Source organism: Monopterus albus, unplaced genomic scaffold (genome assembly GCF_001952655.1).
Source record: "Monopterus albus unplaced genomic scaffold, M_albus_1.0 scaffold251.1, whole genome shotgun sequence".
Taxonomy (NCBI): Eukaryota; Metazoa; Chordata; class Actinopteri; order Synbranchiformes; family Synbranchidae; genus Monopterus; species Monopterus albus.
This window is the reverse complement of record NW_018128131.1, coordinates 416,935-439,309: the sequence shown is the minus strand read 5'-3', so window position 1 is coordinate 439,309 and position 22,375 is coordinate 416,935. Positions and strand designations below refer to the sequence as shown.

The 22,375-nt window shown below is 40.8% G+C and overlaps 2 protein-coding genes across 3 annotated transcripts; both read right to left on the bottom strand.

Moving 5' to 3' along the window:
- Positions 1 to 972: 972 nt before the first annotated feature.
- On the bottom strand, positions 973 to 2,737 carry amn (amnion associated transmembrane protein). The gene has a single exon (XM_020620984.1). The coding sequence runs from the start codon at positions 2,362 to 2,364 to the stop codon at positions 973 to 975; it is 1,392 nt and encodes a 463-aa protein (XP_020476640.1). The 5' UTR covers positions 2,365 to 2,737.
- Positions 2,738 to 5,196: 2,459 nt separating this feature from the next.
- hid1a (HID1 domain containing a) lies at positions 5,197 to 13,497 on the bottom strand. 2 transcript variants are annotated; one of them, XM_020620934.1, is made up of 19 exons: positions 13,284 to 13,497; positions 12,491 to 12,640; positions 11,370 to 11,540; positions 11,103 to 11,219; positions 10,390 to 10,496; positions 10,150 to 10,266; positions 9,798 to 10,005; positions 9,648 to 9,704; positions 9,419 to 9,559; positions 9,236 to 9,326; positions 8,983 to 9,134; positions 8,708 to 8,786; positions 8,406 to 8,570; positions 8,068 to 8,295; positions 7,350 to 7,501; positions 6,932 to 7,018; positions 6,744 to 6,850; positions 6,469 to 6,627; positions 5,197 to 6,385 (listed from the first exon to the last, which is right to left on the bottom strand). In XM_020620934.1, exons 1-19 carry the CDS (start codon positions 13,347 to 13,349, stop codon positions 6,322 to 6,324), a joined length of 2,418 nt encoding a protein of 805 aa, XP_020476590.1. In that variant the 5' UTR covers positions 13,350 to 13,497; the 3' UTR covers positions 5,197 to 6,321. The 2 variants fall into 2 exon arrangements, with proteins under 2 accessions (XP_020476590.1, XP_020476591.1); XM_020620935.1 differs by having other exon boundaries at positions 5,199 to 6,385; positions 6,744 to 6,835; positions 13,284 to 13,496.
- Positions 13,498 to 22,375: the final 8,878 nt, after the last annotated feature.

Genomic DNA, 22,375 nt, shown 5'->3' with positions numbered 1-22,375 from the left:
CTTTTGCCCTCATATGTCCAAGTAATCGCTGATGCTACACAGGGGCTATGTGACCTGATTCTCACCTTCTACAGGAAACAAACTGAGCACAGTGTGTAAGAGGTGAGTGTGAATGATATTATATGTACTTTACTGTGTATCTTCTAGGTCCTCATAGAGAAAACTGTCTTGTGTGCCCTTTTACACATGCTAGCAGCATCATGGTGTTAAGCTCAAGGTCTCACAAAATGGCTAGGATGACTGTGGACTTGTTCAGTTTTTAGTCTATCATTATTAGTAAATAGTTTGCATTAGAAAAGTCCCCATAAATAATGTATTTGCAAAATGAAAAAAAAAAACAACTACTAAGTCCCCAATGCCAGGATCTCAACTGTCATCCCCGCCTGACCCTGAGAGCTGAGAGGACTTTTTGAAATGTAAATACATTTTTCAGTACATTACATTCTGTATATTTCTGTTTGTCAAATTTTATCTGTTCATAAAAATGTTGTATCTGGCATCAAAATGATGCCTTTTACTAACAAATTACCAGATGCCATCACTGTGAGCTTGTAAAAAAATAGTACATTTATTGAGGTTGCTTAACAAGGTAGATAAAGTTGGTACATACAGTATGGAGAATGTTTCACATGCATGTCACTGAAGGAAAAATTTACCACCATATAGATTGCAACATAAGCATAAGAAACATATTGCTGTATAGGTTATTAGGAATTTACTGCAGCTTTATTGCAACTTTACTGCTCTTGAATGTGATAGAAATGAGGAAAAAAGTACATAGTTGTCTGCCAAAAATTCTTTCATTTGACTTACAAGCTCATTTGGTTATTAAAAACTTCAGTGTCCATCAGCATTTTAAGATTATTTACATTGCTGAACCTTTTCAAAGCTGAAAGACGATTTATGCAGGCTGTAAAATCATCACAAGAGGTTGCAGGTACATGCTGTGACTTTAGTTCACTGCAGTCAACTTCAGCCATTAAAATCTGTTTCATTCTCATCATAAACTGGATTCATAAAGTGCACGCCTGTCTGAGTCATGGAGATTGATTTATTAGTTTCGCTACTGTACTGACCAAGAATATCAGGTATCATGTCGGGCTTGTCAAACATGGGGTTTTCAAAGCCATGATCAAGAGGCTCACCAAAGTTTTCACCATCACTGTTTCTTTTCAAGCTGTTCAGTGACGGCATTTTAACAACTCCCTTTCGAATCAGGGCAATCACGATTATAATGAGTGTAATCAAAATTAAAACTCCGAACACAGCTCCAACCACTATTCCAACACCAACGCCGTTGCTGCCAGAGGATGCTTGAAATTCAGCCCCAGTGATTCCCAGGGTAGAGCCATGAGAACGAGCATCCTTCACTATTTCTTGGGCCAGAGCCTCTGACTGTGTTCCCTGCTCTCCATCCAGAATAACCACCTGGATCTCAGGTATGGTACCAAAAGGTAAGACCCCAATCAACCGTTGTTGCTTGAAGACTTTAGATATGCCCAGCTGTATAGATTTGTATTCTGGCAGAACAAGGAAAAGTTGATAGATTCTTTGCCTGTAGTTTTGCAGGTTGAAACCAGCGGCGTACTGGATGGTAATGATGACACCACACATCTCACAGCAGTGTCCTACAGGATGAAGAGGCATTTTACAGCTCAGAGAGCTGCATGTTACAGTGCTACAGATCTGTTGATGGTTTACAGAATTCCCACAGTCACAGCCGGTAGGATCCCCACAGCCCGGGTTTCCAACAGTGATAGCGGAGGATCCGTGAAACTGCAGCTGACCTGAGCGGGAGCTGAGATATTTGGAGAACTCAGATCTGGTGCCAAAAATCTTCCCCAGTACAGACACAGATTTTACAAGAATGCTAGTCTGACTGGAGCTGGTGTCCACTCTGAAGGAAGAGTGGGTTTTAAAAACTACATCATCATACTGGCAAGGGACACTCTCCTCATGGACTGAGAATAGGAACTTTCCATGCTGCAGGTCCTCCTGAGTTGCAGCTGTCTGCCACAAAGCTGGGTTAAACCACTGAAGAGGCTCTGAATCTTTGAACTGGGTCACAACACCTTGTCCACAGCCTGGCTCTTGTCCTGCCAAAACATGAAATCCAGCTCCAGAATTCAGGATGAACTCTCCATTAACTGGCAACCTCATCTCCTGCAGGGCATGTGCAGTCTCCACAAACACAGACACTTGTCTTTGGGCTGAAAACTGAACGATGTCATTTCCACATGGAACAGCGCTTTTGTCCCAGTTGGTCTTATTCTCATAGTTGGTGTCAGGAATCCACTGTTTGTACAGGGTGTTCGCTGCCCCGACAAGGCAGAATAGAAAGAGCACGTCTGGTGTTTTCAGCATTCTGAATATTTGTGAAACACTGAAAGAGCATTAGGTGACCTTTGTTTCCAGCCTTGTGACTAACACATGAGTGCACACTGCTGACCAGTGAAGGTGATGAGCTCTGCATTCCATCAGCCTGTTCAAGCAGGTGATCTGTAAAAGATTTACAATTGGCTGCAACACAGACCTGCTTTAATTTGTTCTTTTTACCCCTTTTGTCTGAGTCTTAGCAGAATATCCTGTGCACAACAAATTTCTTGAAGTTCATGATCTCCTGTCTATCCATGTGCACTGCAATACATACAATTTAAATGTAATCCGATTATTTTACAGATATAAAATTGACTTCAATATAAAAATAAACAGCTCTTTGATTTTAAAGTCAAGATCATAACCAGTTCAACAAGCTACAAAAATGTAACAGCATTGTCCACAAAATTGAAATTAAAGAGTATCTGACTGATTTTAAATATATGTCCGTTTCCTTTCTCACACAATGTTTAGGCATTTAATAGAATGTTAGTGAAACCTATTATTAAAAGGTGGATATTAAAACAATCAGAAACATGACACTAAGAAGCAGCTGCTTTGTTATGCTATTTGTAGGCTGTTTTTTTTCTAAGATGTCTCAAGTTTCCAGGACCAGGGTTTTATTCAGCAATGAGCCTACTTGCTTCTGGGAACAGTTATCAGATATCAAAATTTCTCCTCAGGCAGCGCATTGTCCGCAGTTACAGAACTACATACATTTCTGACAAAAAAAATTAGTGGCCAAACAGGAACTGAGAAGGAAGTAGCCACCAGAACTGTAAATGAAGCCTATTGTAGGAGCACTAGTGTGCGTGCAGTGATGAGAAAGTGACTAAATCAGCTGATACTCATTACAGTACAAAGGCTTTTGGGAATTTAGACACCTTGTGTTGCGTCGGCTTCCTGTGCAGTTGGACCTGCAGATAGAGCTCAGTTAGCTTGTTGTGTCAGTTAGCTGTGTCTAGTGTTGTAACAGTCTACTGTTGTAACCTTTGCTATTGGCTGGGTCACTCTTGAAAAAGAGATATTAATCTCAGTGAGGCTTCACTTTGCTAAATAAAGGATAAAAAAAGACTGACATCAGTATGGTGTATAATCTCCATGTGGTGGAAAAGACATAAAACTGATCCTGCAAACCTGCACCAAACTTTTCTCTAAGTAATGCACTTCAGCTTTTTTCTCTGACAGTCATGTATAGTAACTATTATTTATTGTTAGGATTTTTAGATAACTTTAAATGCATTTATTCAGAATAGGGCTGATTTTAAACTATACATAAGACTCTCAAACATCTGTTTCTCAGCTGACAACCCAAACAAGTACTGTTGCTGCCGTTTTACTACAGGCCGATCATTTTCCTGACTTATATCTCATGTAGAAAAACACTAGATAATGTTGTGGAAATCCATCCATCCGACACAGAAACAGCAGCACAGCTGGAAAACATCCAGGATTTGCTCAGGCCTTCCCATCCTTTCAGTGTGGAGGATGTGAGTGAAGGCGGGGATGGAGAGGGCCCACTGTGGGGGCTGGCTCCTATCTGACATCATCTGCATCAACATCTTAATCCTGGGTTGTACTCTAGTCAGCAGCAGTGCCTTCAACAGTATTACTGCTCTGCACCGGCAAATCTTCCTTATCATTCATCATCATCCTTATTATGCTGTGGATGATCAGTATCACAGTCTCCACCTCTCAAAAGGCTCAGGCAGTCTTGTTTACTGACAGCCACAGAGGCCCTGTGTGACCACGTCATTTCAGGGCTAAATGACTGTGACAGTATTGCTTCATATTGCAGCTGGGTTTGTGCCGTTTGGCCTGCTCAACACGCTGTCTTACCTGTACTTTGGAAAAAATGAGAAGTTTCTAAATCAGTTTGTTGTAGACTTATTTTCTGTGGATTTACGCAAATGACTGTGGAGCTAGAGAAAAATTTGATACAAAATCATGTCTTTACTCAATAATTTCAATTCTTACAGTAACTCACAGTCTTTAATTAACTGTGTAGGACACTCATTTTTCCCTCTTTCACATGTGGGGACTTATTCTTACGCTTTCAACTAACCTGGTTGTGTGGATGGCACCAGTAATTGATGAATCAATTCACCAGACAGATCTTTGATTTAAATGTCGACATCTCATAAGAGATATTCAAAGGTATATGTGTTTGTTTTAAATTCTAATCAGATTCATTCATGGTCTCTATGAAAGTAAAATAACTGCTCTTCTTCCAACTTCAGCCAGCTATGGTGAAAAGTCAAAGTACAGCTGCTCGGCATGTGACACATTCTAAAAGGCCTTCTGCTACTTGTACCCTTTCAACATACAGTAGAATACAGCCTTGTTGCTTCCATAATAGCCTGCATCTTGTGGAAAAATGTGGGAAGACTTGTGGAGGATCACAGCCACCACATTGTTAAGTTCCTTCCAAAAAAGTGTTTAGGACCCTTAATGGAAATAGTTCTGGTGGTTGCAGGACTTGTAACATACATAGTATATATGATGTACATACTGTACTAAAAGAGAAGAAGAAGAAGAGAAATAAGGCCTTGTATAGTGAATACGGTGTGACTGAGACTGATTTTGACTCCATTTGCACTATGATTGGCTGCACTGTCTACAGGCTGGGCCACTGGGAACATGTTTCTTGTGATGCAGGAAGCATCTCTGTGCACAAATGCTAATGCCTTCCAAAAACATACAGAGATAAGCATTAAAATGGAGAGCAACAAGTCCAGCTACTTCCTGATTTATAGACATGATAAGCTAAGTTGGAAGCGGGGTTGCAGGGTGTCTGCACCTTACTGCTGTGCGCTATCATCACTATAAGTTCTATTTATGCTTATTTTCTTATGCTACCTATAAAGGCAAAAGCCCAATAATCAATGTATTCTCATGTGTTCTGCTTATTCAACCTTCAGCATGAGAACCAGTACAAAAGGGACAACTCAAGAAAAAATCCTTAACAGTATTTGTACACTCCAAACTTAGGTGTATACTGCTGTAGAGAGATTCAGCAACGGGAAAGTGTCTGCTAATTTTTAACTGTGGCAGTTTAAAAGTCCAACTTTGGTGGATTACTTGCCAGAGAGAGACATGGCGCCATCTGGTGGTCCAAGTGTAAAGAGGACGTTTTCACTAATAAAGGATGTGTCGAAGCAACTAAAAGCTGTGCAACAGTTGATCAATTGATCTGGACTATAGACTGTGAGGATCCACAAATAGTTTGAATCAGATTTCCCATAAAGGCACACTGTTCAATCGCGATGGTATTTTCACATATCAATATATATTTTCAGGATCATTTAAGGAAATACAAATTTCAACATCAAGCATTGTAAGCTTATCCAGTCAGACCAACTGAAATCTAGTCATATACACAAAAACATACAATTTGTATTATTGTCTCCAAAACTCTGTTAAATTATCACATAAACTACAACCCCAACAAAGAGACAAGTCATTAAGAGTGAAAGTTCATTTTAAAGCATAGCAAGTATAATAAATAACAGGAAACACCAATACTGTGCCATCCAAAAGATATACCAAGCTGGAGAGCACCATATTTTCTAGAACAAGTTTGACTGAAATGTTAATATTTCATCTTTCACTTCTACGCTGTAAAGAAAAGAGCCTCAGGATTCAGCAAACACTCCAGTCATCTCAGTGCTTTGATAGACATTCTTCAGTCTTGAGGTCGGAAGAAATGTACAAACATCGCCGTACATTTCCCATCTGTTACCTCCCATCTTCCATCTTCATCGGAACCTCACTCATCTGAATGACACTCCTACCCAAGTCGGTGGCGTAAGTGCAAAGCATTATAATGATGATTATGTAGGCAAGTTAAACACAGTGAGGTTTACCAGGAAACCAACACATAGTGATGGGAAGAGGAACCCTGGAGGTGAACAGTCCCATTTGTTTAGTCACAAAGCCTTCTATCTACATCCTCTGAATCTCAAAAAGGCGGACATCAGTGTCATACCAGATAGGAGGATCCACATTTCTAGAAAAACAAAACAAGATATTTATTTAAGTCAGTGTGGAAAGATGACTATATGCAACATTCACCTCTTACACCTGACTCACCGCAAATAGACAACACCCCACATGTAAGTGCGAAACCACATGGCAGTGCCTGCGTTGGCCTGATACTTTCTGATAAGGATGGGGTGAGGAACTGGCAACAGGCCCACTAACGTGCCATGCTGGAGAAACTTCAGGATCTCTGATTCATCTGTCAGACCCCTGCAGTGAAATATGTTAGCACACTTATACAAGCATTCTGGCTCTATTTCAAAAGAATCACAGCCAATATAAGACATTTAAATGCTAGACAAAAAGGAACAGAAGTGGTTACTTACTTGTCTATGCAGATCTTCTCTACCTGGGGAACTAGCACTTGTAGCAAACGCATGATAGTCTGCAGGGGTAGCTTACACTTCCAAGAGAGGATCTGGGGGAATACGGTCTGTAGCAATTATTCATTTGCAAAATATACAATATCAATCATAAACTAAAAGCAATGAGGAGGGGAAAAGATGTGACTGACCCATTCTGGTGTAGGAGCCCAAAATGATGTTGAAGATGCACTTGACAAGCGTCTTCTCTCCATTTCTGCTTCTGTGTAGAAGACATCCTGATAATGCAAAGAAACAGATTACTAGCATATAAAATGGCCTTACACTTGTCTAGCGCTCTTCTATGCATTGCAGCACACTCAAAGCGCTTTCACACTATTTGGCCATTCACCCATTTGCACTCCCAAGCACGCACCGGTGACAATAAGAGGAGCAACTGGGGATTCAGTGTGTTGTTCAAGGACACTTCAACATGTGAACAGGACAAGCCGGGAATCAAATTTTAATCTTCCAGTTAGGAGACAACCCGCTCTACCTCCTGAGCCACAGCCGCCCCCAATCTTCTATAAACTCATAAACAAAAACATGCACACAGACACACACACTTACTTCACTGTCTTTGCCTGAGTTTGACTCAGTGTCACTGGTCCCGCCGACTGCACTCTGGTCTGGGTGAACTGTGTGCACAGAGTCCGACTTTAGAACAGACACCATGGTGCCATCCTCTGATACCTGAGACTTCTCAGTCAGTTTATCGATACCTGCAGAAAACCACCAACCACAGAAACTCAGTCACTATGTAATAGATAAAGTCAGTGATAATCTAAAATTTCAAGAAATCCAAACCCAAGAATGAAGCGACAAATAACTTATTCCTTTCCTCCATTTTCATCCAAAACCCACTAAAACACATCAGTGAGATATACTATTGCACCGGATGACATGTTGCTTCTTTACTGTAGATCTTTTTGAATCAATCAAATAGTCAGCTCCAGTAACATTTACTAAAAAATAAATCATTTGGCTTTTTTTTTTTTTTTTTTTACAAATTAAATATCAACTTTAAGGATCCAGGGCATGTGAAGTTCAGAGCCATAAGGAAGTCAGAAAGGCTAATGCACTGTTGGTTCTGGTCTGTCCATGAGATTTTCTGCAGTGACAATAATAAAAATCATTTGTCACCTTTGTCATCCTTTTCTGTATTCCAAAATGAGTCATTGAACAAATATGCCAATTCTGAATTATTAAACAATCAGTGCTTTTAGTTAGACAAGTAGCCAGTTTAACACTCAACTGGCAAAATCCAAACAGCACCCACAGTCAGTACCTGGCATAGCGACCAGGCTGGCCTTCAGTGTACCAGGCTCCGCTGGCACAGCAGGATGAGAACCCTCCATGGATACAGTCTCCTGGGAGCTAGTGCGGGAGATGACATCTGGAGACTTCCTCTTCCTCTGCAAAGCCTTTTGAATAGAAGCGGGATCAGAGGGCAGGTTGGCCATCTGGTGGAATACGTTACGTTTGCGGATGATGGCGTACACCAGGTTGCAGTTTCCTGGAGGTAAAGACAGGGGAACAGATTTAAATGAACAAGTGTGTCTGCAAAAGATGCAAAACAAAGTCATTTCTAATACACTAATGTTTACGCCAGCCAGTTTCCCTCACCATCAAACTGGTACTGGATGATATTGTTGAATGCCTCGAGAAGGAAGAACGCAAGGTGATGGTTCTGGGCTGCAGAGAACAGGAACCAACTGGTGGAGAAGGCCTCCAGCAGGTGCAGTAGTTTATTGGCTGCCACCATTGACAGACTCTTCAAATAGGGAGACACTGCAGAACAAGCAGAAAAAAATGATTAAAACTGTGCAAAGAAAACAGTTGTTTTTTATCTAACTGAAACATGAGCTATTTCTTTTAATTTCTTTGTCAAAACTTCTTAGTAGCTGATGTCACAAACAGCAATTCACCGTTTACAACAATGGTGAGTAGGCAGTCAAACAGAGGCTGGAGACGCTGGTGGCCTGTAGTGATAATCTTGTGAAACACCTACAAAACAAACAGAATGACAGCTGTGAGCACTGACTGCTTTTAATTAGCTAGTAATAATAAATCAGTAGCAGTAACACACACACAGGAGAGACGGACAGCAAGCCATGAACAGCGGCACCATCTTGGAAAGTACAACTCTGTGGACATGAAGAGCTTTACCATTTCAGATGATGTAATCTAGCAGGCGTCTCACCACTATAAGCAGGTCAGCATGAGTCCCTGTGAAGACTGGGATGTCCATAGGCACATGGATGGAGTAGGGTTTATTCAAGCGCACGCCAAAGTTTCTCTCCCCGCTCAGCAGCAGTAAAATGAACACACCAATGTGCATGAGTCCAACACGGGCTGCGGTCGAGGATAAAACACAATCGAAGTAAAAGAAATGCAAATGAGAAGTGGAGGCTTGTGGAGTGCAAAGACACTGATAACAAAGGGATGAGACTCACACTGGTCAGCCCTGGCATCATTCAGGTAGTAGAGTATAGGAACCAGAATATCCAACACATCACTGCTCTTCAGGACAAAAAACAGGAATTTCTGTCACAGGAAACAAAGGGGATTGTGTTGAATAGAGAAGGAACTGACACATATCTGTCCAGAGAAAGGGCTCATCGAAGTTCCTTTCCAACCTTATTGAAGTCGCAAAGCTTCCAGAAAAGGACCAACAACTCTTGGTGGAACTGGATCTTCTTTGTAGAATTAGGCAAGTAGGTCTGCATTAAAGGGTTGGTCAGCAGACGAGCTAAGCCCTTCAATACAAAGTCAAAATCCTGCCAATGGGAGAACACACAAAGCTTTAGACAAGTGATGTGTACAGTGAAAATATTTGCTATGGAAATTATATGATGATACGAATACCTCCTCTCTGTGAATCCTTGACAAATAATTCACAAACAGGTTTTCAGGGCCTGTAAACTGCACAGAGATGCAGAGATTTATGTGAAAAACATTTAACGCATGCCACATACTCATCACACTGATTTCTTTCCTGTGGTCGTGGTGTCATACCTCTTGCTCCTCCATGCTGGACGGGGAGGCCGGACGTTGAAGGACCCCTCCGTCATGTTCAAGTGTCACAATGAGAATCTGTACGGCCTGCTCCACTAGCTGCTCCCGGTAGTCAGCGAAGAGCAGGTGGTTGTACGGGATGCCGTAGCCCACTGGATCATAGGCGCACACCACATTCAGCAGAGAGGTGAACAGAGGCAGAGCATGTCTAGAGACAAAGACACAAAGACCATGTTAGCGAATCACATACCTCTGTGTGTAGAATTTAGCTGTCAAAACATACAAAAACAGCGGGATGGATCAACAAATGTGCTTGTCCAAACATGTGGATGTACCTTTATTTGCCCATTACCTGTTTTCTGTGGAGCAGAAGAAGGTCACCCAGGGGTTGAGGACAGTGTTGTCTGATGAAGGAGGCAGGTACATGGCCTCAGAGAAGCAGGTTAGTAACAATCTCAGTAGTTCTGTCCTGAAGTGGATCAGATACAATAATATAAGAGGTGGATAGAAACATAAGTTGGCCAATCTAAAGTGCATATTGTTTGTGATCCAGATGTTTCCAAGCATTGCTGCACACAGATAGCTGACTCACCTATTCAGGTCATGAATATAGTTGAGAGGGGGGGACTGTGCAAAGCCAACCCCTGCTTCCCAGATATATTCACAGCTGTCTATGGACTGCATGTTCTCTACCAAGTCCTGGATGATCCAACAGAAAACATTAAAATTAAATTAATTTATTCAAAGAAGAAAATGTCTTTTCTCATAATCACTGTTTATACTTTATCCAGTGAGTCCTTAAACCCGAAGGATGAAACAGAAAAACATAGTAATTTTCTGTGACTCTCCCTGAAGATTTGTATCTGACCCCATTTTCCATAGTGCAGTTTAGGGTGGAAACTGTAAAATGGTGTGGAAATAATGAGCACAACATGCTAGTTTACCAAGAAAGGTTAAAGCCCTAAAGAACTTCATTGTAAGCTGCTGCAGTCTGACATGCAACATTCCTTCCTCACTCAGAGACAAGGTGTTCTTCCTGGTAACACTGATAGTGAGTGTATCATCCACCATGATCTTTTTGTCTTCAGACACTTGAATGACAGGGTAGTTGTTGAACTTTAGAGCAGAAGAATAAAACAGTGTTCAAAACTACTTCTAACCTTTAAAACTATCAAATTAGCGTTAGCCCATGAAAAATGAAACGGCGGTGTTCCGCTGTTATCATAATGTACCATCTGATGGATGGTAATGACAGAACAGACTGATGACGTGGAATTGCACGGTGTCAGGATGCTGCGTACTCACAGGGCCTCTCTTATGGCTGTGCACAGTAAAGTCAGGGCAGAAGAGCAGGTCAGCAATAGCCAGGAGCAGTGACTCAGCCAGTGGTCGAGCGCCGTCATCATCATCCAGTTCATCTGTCTGGAAAGAATGGACATAACAAAACATTATTCTCTACCGTTCATTGAAAAAATTAAATGCTCAGTTCAACTGAAATGACCATGCAGAAACTTCAGAATATTTATCTTCTAGTTAGTGTTAACATAAGCTTCCTTTGCTAAGCCCACTCACCCCAGCTCGCCCAGCACCAGGCACAGTAGACCAGAAGAATCCTCTCCAGTCCTGGTCCTCAAAGATGTAAGGAAGGATGCGGGTCAAGATGCAAGTGCAGTTCAGGATCACCTGCTTCTCCCTCTCTGTGGGGCATCCAGACTCTGCCCCCTGCACCAGCTTCTCCACAGCCTAAGGAATCATGATTCAGTTGATTGCATGCAGTCAACATGCACACCACCAAGACAGGAATCTTATTTTCTGGAATGTTGTTCCAGTAAAAATTATGCTAACATTGTTGTTTAAACATCAAAATCTTAGTACATTCAAATCTTGTTAACACTGGTGTTATGCACCAGTGAAGACAGCTCTATACTAGGAACATGTTCTTGTAATATTTCTTGTTTACTCTGCTATCAACAGGGCAATAATGGTTTTGTTTTTGGAGAACAGAGATCTGAGCAAAGGCCTCCATCAAGCATTTTCATTTTGTGCACATCAAGTAAACTTGGCGCTACAGCAGGTAGAGGATAGAGTTTTAATGACAAATTTGAAGACCATGTAATTTGTTCCATAAAAACTGTGCACTGTGTCCACATCATTTGAAGTAGGAAGTACATTATGTATCTACACTTTGCTTCTTTTGACAAGCAAAATGTTTCGTCCATGAGACGGAGATGTGTTGCTGTTTTGGGCCCTTAACATAGATTAACTTTAAAATATGATTCATTACATTTATTCAACAACATGCTGCAGCCTGTGAAAATATGTAAACCCCCCCCCCCCAAAAAAAAAAAATCAGCTCAGCTTCAAGGGTTCTCATCTTTTTATTTTTATTTTTATGATTGGCTGTAAGTAAGTAGCCTGTATGTCTGTGCTGTTTCTGACAAGCAGCTTCAAAAGGAAGCTGGGAGCAGGAGACGGGAAGCGAGCATGAAGGAAGGGGAGTTGACTCATGCATTCCCACATTTGAGAGCATAAACCAGTGCCATACTGACAGCCTGGGCTGGGCTTTAACAAACAAAATCTTGCTGTGTTTCAGAACAATATTATTCCTTGAGGCAGCTTTAAATTCAGTCAAATCTCCTACATCATATAAATGTGTATTGCATAATTGCATTTCCGTTTTATATGTGTACTACCTTATAGCAGAGGGTTGCTAAATTTGAGGGGGACTCCTCTCGAAGAGCTCTTATCTCTGCAGCTGGCACCAGTGCAAAAACATCCTGGACCGTGGTGGTGGTGTCTGCCCAGAACTGGTCCCAGAAGGCATCATCTGTGGCTTCCACTGGCTGTGGGAAATGTGTGCGTGTCAATTAAAGCTGAATATGTAATGTCGCATGGGATTATAGAGGTTGATCTTAAATTGAACTGCAGTGCATTGAAATCATTTATCCCTTTTCATCAGAACAGGCTATATACATAGTTTGGCTGTATTATACAGCTCATTTAAGGCCTACATAAAAGCAATGTAAACACAATCTCTCTTCTAGCCACAGTGAGGAAGCATTATCTGGCACACTGATAACCACCGTCCACCTGCCACATCTGTAAACGTGGTCATTTCCTCACCTACGTCATTAGCTCTGATTTTGCTACGCCATTATTTATCATATCGTCAAAACTGACCTGTACAGCCCGAATAAAAGTAAATGGTAATTCAACCATCCGGTAGAAACGACAATCATTTAATCCAACAGACTAAAAACAACACATTTGGATGCAGTCCTGTACATCGACCTTATGAACATTTGTTATGCAAAATAGCTCAAATCAATGTGAATTCTAAAAGATCGCATGCAACATGATGCCGTTTAGTTTTTTGCTGCCACTTCATGAGCGTTATCTCATCGGTGATGCTCTCCGATGGACTCATCGGCGGTGTCTTAATATAATAATATAAGCCCTTATTTAATTGGATGGAAACGCGTATACCTGTGTTTTGGTTGTCAGCTGAATCACGGCTTTCCTGAAGTTCAGCTTTGAATCGGTGCTGCCCATAGCGATAATTTCCTAATGTCCCTCTAGGACCGATGCTGATGCCTGGCAATCTCACCTCCGTTCCTCCCTTGAGTCACTGGCGAAGGCGTTTTTGTGTGCGTGTGCGTGTGCATGTTTTTTACACTAATAGCTTGCTGCACAGGCTGCACAACATGATTTCATTTCCGGGTTGTGAAGCTGTCAACCTTTTAATCATCTTAAATGTTTTATCAAAAACATTTTAACTGCTAAAATAACAACAACAATAATAATATATTTTTAATCTAACACCCATCGGCTAATAAATGTTTCCTACTCTCTCGTTAAAATAGTAGTAATTGTTTACTTGTAACTGTCTGTTACCTTGTAGACATATTTTTATTAAAGATAATTTGATATTTTTAACACTAAAGCAATGGTAACGTTCAGCAGCTTCAGTGTATCGAATATATTGTTGTAAACAGCGACATCTTTTGGGGAAGCTAATGTTGTCAGGCAATAGGCCTATATTTGTCGATTGATGCGTCTGATTAATACTAGAGAGAGAGATAGAGAGCATGAAACACATTTATAAAAAGTATGGTGTCTAACTAACTTAAATAAACCAATAAATGTATTGGCACCTTTGTACTAAGATACTGGTACTGCAAGCGCATGCGCCGTGCTCTATTGTGTTGCCTTGGTGTGCTGCTCGTAAATGTTTCTTTCTTTCTTCAATTAGCCTACCTGTATAACACACAGACATTTAAGACACAGGTAATTAGAAAACATGTAACATACAAAACGTAATACAGTTCATTACTTTAGTGATTATCACTGTCACCAGGACTTCCGTTCTCACTTCACTTTATATACATATGATACATTTAGTATTAAATTTCTTTTGTTCCGACCGTTTTTAAATACACCATTATAGGTCTGCGCAGCCGCAGTGCCGTGTAAACACAGCTGCTGCGATTGGCTGGAGCTAGTCTACATCTAACAGTAACTTCACCGAGTTTAGAATAGTTGTAATCTAGCTTGTAGTACCAATACAACTGCCTTTGTATAGTAGAAAGTAAGCGATTTATGACATATGCGCTGTAGTATGAGAACTAATCCTGCGTCTCAGTCAAGGAGGTTAAGTTACCGTTAGCTTGCAACCAACGATAAAGCCTTTGGGACTGGCTAGTCAACTAGCTAGCTCGTTAACGCCGAGCATTTTTGTAATTCAGTAGCCAATCTCCTGAAGTGTAGTTAATCGCTATAGTTTATTGCGTTTGTTATTAGCCAAAATGGCTATTAGCATTATAATGCTGTTCAGCATAATTAGCTAGCTAGACAAGCTTAGTGTGCTAACTCATGTGATCGATTCACTTAAAGCAAGCCACCTTAACAAGTCGATAACGTCAACTAGCCGGGTGCTCCAGTCTGGTCAGAACACGTACAAACAAGGACAACGAGACTGATTTCGTGTCATCATATGTTGACTGAAAGCAGGTGAGCTAGCCCTACAATATTTTATGTACTTAACATTAACTGGTCAAATAACGCTATTGCCAGAAGCACATATCGGAGTAACGTTAACGTTACTGTGGCCTTTATTAGCCGTTTCCATCAGCCATTTTAAAAACAGTATTGATTAACGTTGTATTAAACATTTATCAGGATGCTCACATGCGAGCAGTAGTTGGTTGTGTAGTGAATATATCAACAATATAACTGGTTAACTATATTAGTTTGACAAGTTTATTTTTGACCTTCTTTGTTCTCTTTGTTTTGCTTTGCCGTTGGTAACACAGCTAGCTTGTTCTGGATAACAGTTACACAGCAGTGGTATCTTCTAAGGCAATCATCGAGGGCTGAGCAGCATTATGTAATTGCTTTAAAGTTACGTATTACGTTAATATTATGTTTTATATACACTGGCAGGATGGGACACTCAGTTGGCAGTTCATTAGGTACACGTAGCCTAAATAAACCAATACAGTCTAATACAACAGTCCTGTAATAAAACCTCCCTTCCCGATGTGATAATGTCCAGTTCTTCGTTGGAGCTGTTTTAGAAAGGCGTTGATTCAACTATATGATTTATTTGGAAGCTGTGGTTTGTGCTACTGTACTGCAGTAATACCCCGAGGTGTTTCTTTTATTTAGCACATAAATAGTATGAACAGAATAACAAATGTTCACGTGAATGTGCTTGTACCCAAACAGGAAACGGCAGCACAGTGGTGGTGATGAGGAGAGTGGCCACCTGGTGCCCCGAGCCAAAAGGCAGAGCAGAGCTCATCCCCTCTCTCCTGAGCTGGGCCGAGATGCCTGGGACTCTGAGGTACAAACAGGTGTCAGTGTTCACACACACTTCTTACAGATCAAATTTGGTAACCGACAGTAAGTTATGCAGCACTTTTCTGTGTATTATGTGTTTATTTGTTTTCTCTGGTGATCACAGTGATGCACTTTTTATTTATTTATTGTTTTTACATTTCTTTGCTTTACAAATGTGATTGTAGTGATTGTATATTGGACTCTGAGTGCCAAAACATAAATGACGTGCATATAAATAAGTGTTTTTAGAATCATCATGGGTAATGATTTAATTTAAAACATTTCAGTTTGTCTTTTAATTTCACAAAAAAGAAACATTAAATGTAATGCCACTTTAGTCTCTGTAATTGAACCCCTGAATGTTGACATTCATGGCAAGCTAGCACACCGCTAATGTTGACATCTGCATTTCAGTCAACCAACAGTGAGAGCAACAGCAACATCAGCAGTCCAGAACATGCAGCTGGCAGCTGTAGCAGTCAGTGTGTTGTGGGCCCCTGCAGTCCTCTCAGCTCCGTCGACTCCTCAGAACTAGCCAGTTCTACAAATCTGGAGTCCTACCTGCAGATCAACCGCATTCTGAAGGAGGCCCACTTCCAAAGTTTGCAGAGCCGAGGTCAGCTCAGAGATGCGCAATGACCTAATGTCCTTCTGTCATCCCCCAGAGGTCTGCATCCTTGAAGCAGTGAATCACTTCACTCAGCACATCCCCACCCATCTCCAGTTACTGTGAAATCTCACAGCTCTACATATCTTTGGATGGAGACCAGCTCCTGGTCAGGTATCTGGAGGGGGTTCATCATTAAAATAAATCAGAGATAATCGTTTTAGCAATAATAACTGTGTGAACAACTTAAACATTTTTTTGTGCTGACAAGTCTGGTTTACATGCTGCTCTAAGAGTATTTAGAGTGACTGATCGACGATAAATCCCTGTGTTTTGTCTTAAATGTTGGATGAAAACTGCACTACTGGAGCTGCAGAAATGGCACCAAACACAGTTTTTAGGCCAGTCATTGTGACTGGTTTAGTCTCCTTGTAGGGTACTTAGATTGTTTTATGCTGAATCTGATGTCTGTGTAAGTACATGGACCAGCCTCAGGGAGGATTTGCACTTGTCTTGGACTGCTCATTTGCTTTTATATTCAGACAGAGATTCCTTTACTAGGGGAGTGGGTTGCGTAGAAGCCTTGGGTGTTAACTTGGCCGAGGAGATTTTATTTTTTCTCCTCATTTTGGTAGTTTATAGAATGTTTATACATCTTGGCACTACAGAGTCAGCTCATGGAATAAGTGATGTAATTTTACCATTGATCACAATCCTTGTAAAAGCATTTTATAGCACTACCATACAGGGAATTTGTAAACACCTTTGCTAATTTGCCCCCAGCTACTGCACTTAGATTGGTTAAAAACACTCTGCCATGTTTGTCCCATTGACCTATCAGTGCACGTAATGAGAAGCAGATGCAGATCCAGCTCCAGGTGCAGATTAAATTTGATAAACATACTTCCAGCTATGATCTTTGTTTTATTTTCTGCGGATCATGGAATAGACAAATAGTTTCATGATGTGACCGTAACATTCTCTTGTTATAACTAAATTATGGGATTTCAACTTCCTGTTTGCTCCTGATCATTAGATAATAACACCATTGATTGTGAGGAGACAAATCACCTTGGATCAGCAGCATTGGCAGATATCATTGCTCATAGTAGTTATCAGAATTTAACACTATTAGTATGAAATGGTACAACTACAACCAAATGAGTCGTCCAGCAGTAGGCTACAATATCCCCGTAGAGTGATGTTGCACTTGTGGTAGTCAGCTGTTAACAATATAATAATATTGATACAAAACAACATTAGGTTGAGATTGTATGTTTGTGGATTATAGATAAATACTCCATCTTGCATGTTTTCTAATAGCCATGAGAATACAGAATGATGTCTGTCAGAATTGATCAGTGATTTCTCATGACCACAAAGAGAAAGCAAAACATAGTAACACCATGAGCTCTGCAGCCTTCCATACTTCTGAGACATACTGTTTCATTATTTTTGTATGGGGGCAGTTTGATGTGGCTTTTGGACATGTAGAGAAATGTAATTTTATCAGTTCAGAGGGGGTTACAGAACAGCTTTTAGAAACACAAAGACATTCCCAAAGCTTTGTTTGCAATATTACAGGAGCCACTAAAATGCTGTGTAAATTGCAGGCAAGCCTTTCTGCCTGTGCACTACCATTTGACGAATGCCGTATCAGTGTCCAGTCACAGTGAACATCCAGGTAAAAGCACTGACCGTAAGGCTGTGTGTCTTGTCATCTTAAAGTGAGAGGTTTCATTAAACAGGAGGTAGGTCAGTTGTTTATTTTATTTTATTTTATTTTTTTGATTGCTGTGTCAGAATTGAACGCCTTTCCAAGATGTGGTGTATTTTTTTTTTTCAATGATTCATATATTTTTTGTATTTAGTAATGTACATGACATTAACTTGGCCATTGACTTTTTCCCTTGTAAATATCCCATAATTTCAGGAATAAAAATTTTTGAAAGAAGGCTTTTTTTTTTTTTTTTTACACAAATCTTTTGATTTTGTCATTGAGCTAAAACGTATAGCAGGGTGAAATGTTGAGCCTGTACTTGGCATTTTTTAATATGGCTTTATAAATGTCAAACATGGTGTTGCTGGGATACTTTGTCTATTTATATTGGCTCACAGTGAGGAAATACCTATTAGTTTTACATTATATGTACTGCACGCATGTAAGAAATTTTTCTGTCCTCATTTTTTTCCTCCAAATGGTGAGTAATAAATGACCCCCCATGCACTGAGACCATCATTAATAAGACATGACCTGCGTCTAATGGAGGAGCAGTGAAGGGTTTCTTTAATTAGCTCATAACATGCCCTTGTACTTTTAGAGGCACAGTAACAGATTACGTACATTAATGAGCTACAGTTACCTTGCCAGCTACTGTGGGTCCTCATTACCTTCCTCCTTTGATTGCCTTCTGCTCCACCAAGTTAGAGGTGAAGAGTGAGCCTGTGATTATTCAGGATCAGGAGCCTTTCTGCTTTGTGACAGCATAGCTCTTTCTTTTTCTCCGGTATGTGCCTCATTATCTTGAAAGACAGTTATCAACATACAGTACAGCAGCATATAGAGAAGCACAATTAGTGAGTAATAAGTGAACCTTTCATGTAAGCAGCATCTGAGGTGCGTGTCTTTTTAACAGGCTTTTGTATCTAGTCAACATTACATTAGAGCCAGGCAAGTGCTATGTAATTAAGGTGGTGAGGATGTAATTAGCTGCAGTCTGGATAAATGTTTTCCCAGTGATAATCCAAATTAGTGTTTTAGAAAAACATATTGCATATTAAAGAAATAATTTCCCCAAAAGTGAAAGAAGGCTGAAGGATTCATAATTCCTCACAAGCTTAAAAAACAAACAGGCCAACAAAAAAAATTAAGCAATGTTTAGTAATAATCCTGGTAATGCACAGTGTACACACTCCAGTACAGATTGGGGTTTCTTTCTTTTTTCAGCAAGGAATATATAGGATAAGATGACAGAGTAAATATATTTAACACTAATAATATAAACATTGCTTCAAAATATTTAATACTTGAATAGCTCTGTACAATAATTGCTTTTTTTCAAGGTATAAATGTTGACTGCAGTAGATGCCATTCAACAGTGCAGAAGTACAGAATAACAAAACAGATTTTATTTAAACAGGACTGAGTAGATGGTTACACCAATTTATCATTGATAAAAGTCCAGCATTGTTAAGCACACACCCTAGTGCATTTTGTTTGCAGCAGATGTTCCGAGTCCAGATGTTCATGAAAAGAGCAGCAGAGGGCAGCACACACTGAGTGTTAGCTGAAAACAAACTACAGTGTTGCTCACAGTCTGAATCTCATAAATGTTGGGCAGTTCTACAGGATCAAAACGTGTGCACTACATTGAAGATATTTATCGTTAAACTGTTTTCATAGACGTACACATACTGCACTGTCCTTTCTGTGCAGCACACAGATATGAAGGTGGGCGGTGATGAATGGCTCGTATCAGTTGAGTGGTGAGGCAGAAGAGAGTTAAATGAACTGTCCTTGTTCTGGGGTCTATGTATGCGCATACATTGTTATATTTTTACCATGGGCAGTAAGAAAAAAATCTGGGTTAGTCTATGGCTCCTTTTCTTTGTGTCCTCTCTGTTAAGATTCTCATCTCTTCTCAAAGGTAAAAGCACAGCAGCTACACACAACAGTACAGACAAGCAGACAAACTACTCTATGTTTTATATTTATCAGTGTCCACTTCACCTTCAGCTTCAAGACTTGCAAATTAAAACAAAATCTTCCAGAAAAATCTCACTTGCCCCAAATTATTTTGCAAAAAACAAGGAACTGGTCACAAGACAGTCCTTCTAATGAGGGGCTACAATTTATTTAAAAAAAAAATTCATTCAGGGCCATAAGAAAAGAAAGCAAAAGTGAGTTAAAGCTGATCTGGTCACTCTGGCCTCTCTTTGCCAGACTTTGGCTAAAATCTGTTTGGGCAGCTGTTGCTTGGCATGAGATGGTGATTGGGTTGGCATCAAGCGTAATGCTTTCCCTCACCAGCCAACACAAACATCTGCTTTGCCTCCCCCTGCCATTCTGCCCAATATCAAACAACAAAGCTCGCCTGCTCTGCTGTGCCCGTGGCCATCCGAAGAATTAATGACCCACCAAGCACATTAGCGGTGCCCTATTGCCCTGGTCTGGCTGGAGCAGGGAATAGAGAAAGCTGTGGCGGACGAACAAGGAGAGGGAATGGTTAGTGGGTCATGGTGATGAAGTATTTCAAGGGTCAGGAATTAAGATGATATTCAGGTGATATTGGGATGTTTACTACATTTATGCTAGTCACTTGCCATTCTACAGTAGGCCTTTATCATTCATTTGTACAACCATGTTGACAGATTAGTCAAATACTAGATTTTATGTAGAATTCTTCTTCTAGATTCTTGGTATAACAAGTTGTAACTTCTGTACAATAACTAAGAAAGCATATTACCTCTCTGTTTGAATCTTCACCTGGTGGTAAAGAAAGTCAGCTCAAGTTGAGGGCAGAGGCACAGCACTCAGACTGAAACAACCTGTCCTTGAGCAAAAATAAAATCTGAGGAGGATGTTTTTTCTTCTCCTCTGTAGGGCAGCCTGCACTGCTCCTGTTAGTGCTCACTCTTGCCCCCACCGTTGCTGTGACCTGTTAGTGCTCACCCTTTCCCCCACCGTTGCTGTGAGGTGTGGAGAGGAGGACTGGGTTATCTCACTGACTGTAGTCTAAACATGCTGCCCCAATGCAGCTGAAAAACAGTCGTCATTTCCCTAAGCAAAAGAAAGCAAACAGTCCAGCCGCTCCCCGCAGACCTGTCTGCACTTTTAATGCTATGAACGGACTGAGCAGAGAAGTAACACAACCAACAAGCTCAGCATGCTTGGGTCAGTGTCTCCAGGCTTTTTATGGCCTCACTATTCAATTTCACACAATGCACTCCGGAGACTATGTTCAGTCGACACTTTTCAGTGTTCAGCAAAGTTACAGTCAAGGCCTTGATCAATCATATAAATGTTCACTCCAGAAGACAGAAAGAAAGGCTGGGAGCAGTTTCCCACATGCAGACCACAACTATTCCTCCTGTTTTGCTCTTTGTGAGAATATTCTCACACCTGTCTTCTGTTTGTAAAACGTGATGTTTACGTGATTCAGGTTTACCCCATTCAGCTGTCAGCACTCTTGGGCTTTCAACCCAGAGAGTGCAAATGCAATAGTTTAGAGAGAGTCGTGCTAAGTGGGACTATTTAGGGTTGGATGGGTAGAGCATGCACTCAGCAGACCACGATGTACACCACTGTTTTCCAATAGCCCCTATTAACTGAATGGGAATAGGCTACACTCAGGCCTGTGTTGAGAGCTCAGAGAGACTGGGCTACACGGCTCACACAGGCTGGTGTTGTCTCCAAACGACTGACCTGCCACACCGGCATATTTCATCACGAGAGGACTGATATGGCGCCGCCACAGCCACCAAGGTGCAATTTGTTGCATTTGGACTATAACTGTCAGGAAGAGATATACCCTCACTTACAGAGCTGCCCATAATCTGCCCCTCTCTCTGTATTATCCTAATTGAACCCATGGGCAGCCAAAGCCATCAATACAGTAACTGAGCTCATCTGCAAATTAATAAAACATGGGACCTCGCCAAAACTATGCTTGTGATAGGGCTTGAAGCTACTTAGACACACTAAAGGAGAAAGTGTTTGTGATTGTTATTACCAAAAGAAGTGGAAGTACAATAAAATGTTCTCATTTTGTTTTTTTAGTAGTGATAAGTGTGAGGTCTTATGGCTCCCATGGTCTTTCACGTATTCCCAGTGAGCTCTTCTTTGTTCTTCTTCCTTCCTTTTCATAATGGAAATGCTTATTAAACCCATCATACACCATTTACCTAAATATGCTTTTGCAGTAATGTTGTGATGTTAGATCAATGGCTACAGGGGCTTTTGGGTCCAGATTCTGATTCAACAGGTGATCACCACACAGGATGTTTAGTTTTCTCCTCACACCTGACTATTGTTAAGTCACATATTCATTGGTCAGGACTGAGACATGCTGGCACCATCATCAAGTGCCACATCAGCACAAATATCGGGGGGGGGGGGTTTTTAATTTGG